Genomic DNA, 5,606 nt, shown 5'->3' on the forward strand with positions numbered 1-5,606 from the left:
ATCATGTAAATCAATAACTTTACTAGTTGTAAGGGATCTAGTCAAACAACAAACAATAGGGGAAACAATAAAAAGATCATCAAACTTATTAACAACTTGATCAGAAGGGACAAAATTAGAATTAGAGGTATTTGTTCAGTAGAAGATCACTAGATTCAACTGGAAATATCATAAGATATTGTGAAAGAGAATTAGTCCACCTAGAGGAAGAGGATTTGCAGGAGCCGTGAGAGCATGAGACGAAAAGGAACCAGTGATTCACATAAACCATCAAATACTCAGTCGCACAACTAAACCAATAGATTATGCATGAATAAGTTGAATGCTCAAAGATATATGACCCATAACATTCAAATCTACCAAATACATTATAATATCATATCTCTAACTACATAATGTAGATAACATTTAAGTTTTTGTGATCAATGCATAAATGTTACATATGTCTCTTCCATGTATGAATTTGCCAACAGATAAGCTGTAAAAGAGGAGGATTTAAATAAATAGGTGAGTCTAATCATCTGTCTATGTAGGTAGGTCATACAACCCATCTGGAAAAAATAATTGACAATCGAATTCTTAACAATTACTAATTGTATTTTGCCTCTAATGGAAGCGGACAATTGCATGGTGATAGCACTGGTCTCTTAAAAGCTTGAAGTTTCAATGCATCCATATTCAAGGTCGTGAAACAGAATCGAAATAATGGATTTGCTCATATTAAGCTGCTGCATCTTTATGAACAGCTTCATAATCTCCACTTTCATCTTCATTAGTATTTCCTACCTTATAATACACAAACTGGGCCAGAATCTACAAATGCTCGTTAAGGATAAAGCTTCTTCGTTCATTGAAAACGTTGTCCAACCAATGCAATTAATAATAAGCTTGAATTGATAATTTAACTACTCTAAATTACGTAGTTGAAGTCTATAGATATAGAGAGAGCTAATCTATATAGAGAGAGCTCATCTATAAGGATACAAAAAAGTCCAATAGTACACATACTCCAGCATCTACCAGCCATGGCATATTTGGCTTTAACTTTTCCCACTCCAGAGTCCTTACAATAATACTGAACATAGCATAATAAAATCCAATGGTGCATGCGTCACAATTACAACCCTGAGCTATTAAAATACTTAAGTACAGTCCCCTAAGGGAAAAACTATAATTGAATATAGCTACATACCTTGCCACGTAGGCTGCATTTCCTATTAGAGCAAACAAGAACATTAGTGGATTCAGGCCCTGATAACATAACGACATTAAAAGGGTTATTAATATGAAGTCACTAGCAACACGAATATAGACTAAAAGTCAATAAAAAGAATGAGCTAGATGGGTAGGCATACCTCAACGGTCCCTCTAGTAATCTGCAAGAAAATTTCATTATAAAATACACTTTTAGTTTGCGTATTAGAAGCTGATGCACACTGCAATGTATTTATATTTTTAAGGCTCTAGAATCAAAAGTTGTAGACCTATCCGCATTCTGTGTTTTTACTGTTGAGACACAAACAAGTTATAACGATTCTTAGATTAGTCCTTAGAAGCATTGAAATGCAATTGATAAGAACTCACATTTAAACTGATTTGTGGAAGCCGTCCTCCCATATAGATAGCAGCCATAAGCCACCCTAACCAAATTCCTAAATGGTTTGATGCATCTTCTTCAATCATTGAGCTTGCCACTGCACTGCCACCCATTCCCTGCATTTGAATAGCAATTCTTATTTAACAACATGAGATGATTTCAAATCATCGAACAATAAGAAATACCAACAAAGAATTTGCCTTGTAGATACCTCCAAAAGTTTCCTTCCTGTTATTATAACAACAGATCTTCTTTGGGATTGAGAAGAGTAAGGAATTGAAGTAACGTTGTTTAAACTAGGCAATTTAAAGTAGTCCATCCCACCAATGAAAAATATTGTTGAGGCTACCTGAACAATGGAGTGAAAAGAAAATATGAATTATGATGTTACGTTGGTAACTACAATTAGGCATATTGGATTCAATCATACATTTTGCTGCAATATATGTGAGAAAACTTACAGAGCGAAGTATTGATTTGGCATGCTTAGGGCTTGGAGATATAAGATTAGTGAGCACTTCTTCCTCGTCTAGTGACGACTGATTAAAGATATAGCTTGGACCACTTCTGTAAGACTCGCGGGAGTGTACGAGATATGAACCCGGAGTAGGAGTGTGACTGCTTGCTAGGGATCTTGCAGAGCTGGAAAACAAAATTACATCTAATAACAATTGATTATCTGATCTTAAAAAGGCAACTATTGACTTCATAGAACACATGATGGAGGAAATACGAATGTATTACGTGTAATATAGATCCCTCACTGTGTTGGGCCTCTCCAAAGAAGAAATTGTAGGTATAGGTAAACTCGATACAGGTGTCCCACTAAATGGTTTATTAAGGTCAGAATTGATTTTTGCTGCAGATTCAGATGAGTAGATCATTCCCTCTGGAACTTTCAGAGGCTCTGCCTTCTTATTGTCATTTTGTTCAGATTTGAAGACTTCCTTTGGTTGAATCTGATATAAATTAACAATTAGAAAAACTCACATCATGCTTTAGACAGAGGTCTAGTATTATGGACGTTATCAAGACCTCAAAATTTGTGTAGTGGAATAAAAATGTCAAAATCACAACCTTAGATTGAGCTTTCGCTTTCCTTGCTTTCCACCACTTACAGATATGATCATAATATATGATTTGGCAAACTAAAGCTATGGTTGTAATTGTGTACAGCTGCACCAGTTGACAGAGTAAGAACATATTTGGAAAGAAGTTCAAACATATAGAAAAGAGTTACTTGATTTTCAAATAATGCTATGACTTGCACTTCACAAAAGAAGATTCGAGAAGAGCATTCACCAGTGCCGTGTATAACTGTGTAGGTAGCTGCACAATCATAGAGGTGACGTCGTTAGTCAGAAATCAGATCAAAGACGATTGTTACAAATAAGAAGTTCAAATATAGACAAACTTTAGTGAGATACGCATCACTATAGTTCAGGATCCACTCTACTTGAACATCAATAACATGTCAAATTTTCAGTTCGTGCAATACACCTAAGTTCTAGACAGGTTTCAGTAATGAAGATCAGCGCAAATCAGACGGCAAATCAATTGAGCAAAATAAATTCTAACATTATGTAATCCAAGATATTGATAAAAAAAGACAATGAAATCCAAAAACAGCACAAAGATACTCCTAAAGTGTAAAACTCTAATTATAAAAGCTATAGCTTAATAATATTGTAGATAATCCTATTGAAGTGCAGAGCAGGAAATACTCACAGTAGCCGGCTCCAGCCAACACCCAATAAGATTGAAAAGATCACTGAAACATTGTACATTGAAAAGCATCATCAGAATACTAAATATAGAAAACAGTGTCAGAGAAAAGAGAACCTTATCTACCAGAAGCGGAGAAACCAATGATCCTAAACCACTACTCAGATGAAATTTTACAGAAATGAAAAACTTTGTAAGCTCGAATGTGAGGGATTTATTGATAGCTTACCCGACAACCCATGTCATGAGAAAGCCAAGGGAGACACCCTCTGTGGATCCATTCTTGAAGTTAGTAATAATCTGAGGCACTTCTGCAACTGCCCAGCTGAACAAACTAATAAGCCCAAAAACAACAGACACATAGTCTCTTGTTCCACACACACAGTCCCTCAGATATTTCTTCACCCATCCCACACATTGCCTTCCAGAAGCACAATGATATTGCATCATTGAAGCCTTGCTTTTTTCGAAACTCGACCATAAAACCAAAAGCTTGGGAATAATTTTCTAGAAAGACAATATATATAGATAAAGAATGGAAACAGAAGTAAGAGCCAAATAGGCACAATATGAATTCATCTTTCAGCACGGTTCCTTGCAAGCTATCATATTTGTCCTAATTTCTGTTGAAGGTGCCTGCCAGTTTGAAAGAAACGACAAAACTCTTTTATTGCAGTGGCCCTGTGTAGAGTGTGAAGTTCTGAATATGTTGGAGTTTTCTGGACCACCTCTTGCACGCCGCGACTCGATGCTGGTTTAAATTCAGCCATACTTATCTCTATTACATCTGTCCACTTTACCAATCATGATCGATATAACTTGCATGTTATTTTACTATTCAGCGCAATGCTTAGCCATTACACAATTTGTTTCCATTCTGTTATAGAGGGAATGGTTTAAATCACACATTAAGTTTATATTTCTAAGTTTAAAAATGTTAAATACTTAAAAACAATTGATAATGTTTAGGTTTATTACGTTGCTTAATGTATGTTGTGGTATTAAGAACACACTTCTAGATTTAGAAGTGTTAAATATTCATAATTGATTAACATTATCTACACTTAATATATTACTTAATATATATGATTTAAGACTGGGCATGATAAGATCATAGAAATCCAATTAAAAAAATGCAGTTTATTTCTGTTTAACTCATTAAAAGCCCTGCTTTCAAGACGTAATAATGCTTTAATGACTTTTCTACAGTTATTTACAAAAGATTCATTTCATCTAGACTGTCTGAATTTAATTTCAGTCACATGATATTTTTAAATGTTTGTTTGTTTGAGATGGCATAAATTGTACAACACCGATAAATTTTTTTTCTGACTTAACTGACTAAAACTATCCTCGCTGTCAAGATGCGTTGAATCTAGTCGAGAAATTGATTCGGAGGGTAAACTTTTAGGGCACCTTATTGACTCCAAAATGTAGTATCTTATCTCCACCAGTCTGTTTCACAGTTTTACATTGTCCCACAACCAGCAATACGATTTCAACACAACTTCTCTAGTTGTACAAGATTCATTGAATGTAGACAGCTCAATTATTTATTATAAAAATATATTTTCAAACTTTAATTTATTAGATTGTTCTTTAGTGTTGATATTTTCTACCTTTTATATGTGTTTGGTTGTGTTTAGATTTTGAATGTATATATCTATCACCCACCTTTCTTTTATAAACAATTTGAGCATTTTTTATTTTTTTTTGGGTATTAATAAAAAATAATATATATATTTTATACATATAAAAAAATCTTATGTCCCATCTAATATAACATGTAGGAATCATTTTAAAAAAAAAAAAAAATTCACTTTAGATCTTAAAAATTCATACATTTGTCATAAAATGATAATAAAACAATATTTCATTTTTTATTTTTGATAACTGTAACACCATCTTTGTGTGTATGTGTACATACATACATACATGTATATATACACATTTATGTATATGCACGCACACACACACATATATGTATGTATGTATGTATGCACATATGTATATGTATACATATATATGTATATGTATATATATGTATGTATTTAAGCATGCATGTATATGTATATATAGTTTAATTATTTATTTTGGCTTGCTTTTGGGTTTTAGTATAATAGTGTTACATCATAAATTGTACACCCTTAATTTGGGTGGTACAACTCCATGCTTAGGTTAGCATCTACTTGTAATGTCCCCCTTGCCTTTTTGTCATGGTCTCGAGGGCTAACCAAGACTTTGCAAGGATCTGTGATGGATTTGGCCTAGGCAAGTTCAGTTT

At 33.7% G+C, this 5,606-nt stretch overlaps 1 protein-coding gene across 1 annotated transcript; it reads right to left on the minus strand.

Annotated features, from left to right (window-relative positions):
- Positions 1-335: 335 nt before the first annotated feature.
- LOC131042615 (uncharacterized) lies at positions 336-3,888 on the minus strand. The gene is made up of 12 exons (XM_057975926.2): positions 3,552-3,888; positions 3,326-3,368; positions 2,900-2,926; positions 2,675-2,773; positions 2,342-2,556; positions 2,059-2,239; positions 1,809-1,946; positions 1,585-1,713; positions 1,356-1,376; positions 1,193-1,251; positions 985-1,075; positions 336-813 (listed from the first exon to the last, which is right to left on the minus strand). The coding sequence occupies exons 1-12, from the start codon at positions 3,770-3,772 to the stop codon at positions 721-723; spliced, it is 1,317 nt and encodes a 438-aa protein (XP_057831909.2). The 5' UTR covers positions 3,773-3,888; the 3' UTR covers positions 336-720.
- Between the last annotated feature and the right edge of the window lie 1,718 nt (positions 3,889-5,606).

The sequence above is a fragment of the Cryptomeria japonica genome, chromosome 5 (assembly GCF_030272615.1).
Source record: "Cryptomeria japonica chromosome 5, Sugi_1.0, whole genome shotgun sequence".
Classification (NCBI taxonomy): Eukaryota; Viridiplantae; Streptophyta; class Pinopsida; order Cupressales; family Cupressaceae; genus Cryptomeria; species Cryptomeria japonica.

Excerpts from the sequence above, each read along its gene's own strand:
- LOC131042615 (XM_057975926.2), bottom strand. The coding sequence starts at position 3,772 with ATGATGCAATATCATTGTGCTTCTGGAAGGCAATGTGTGGGATGGGTG. Across the intron at positions 2,774-2,899 it reads CACAGTTATACACGGCACTG|CTGTACACAATTACAACCAT; the intron begins GTGAATGCTCTT and ends CAACTGGTGCAG. Across the intron at positions 1,947-2,058 it reads CCAAATCAATACTTCGCTCT|GTAGCCTCAACAATATTTTT; the intron begins GTAAGTTTTCTC and ends TCCATTGTTCAG.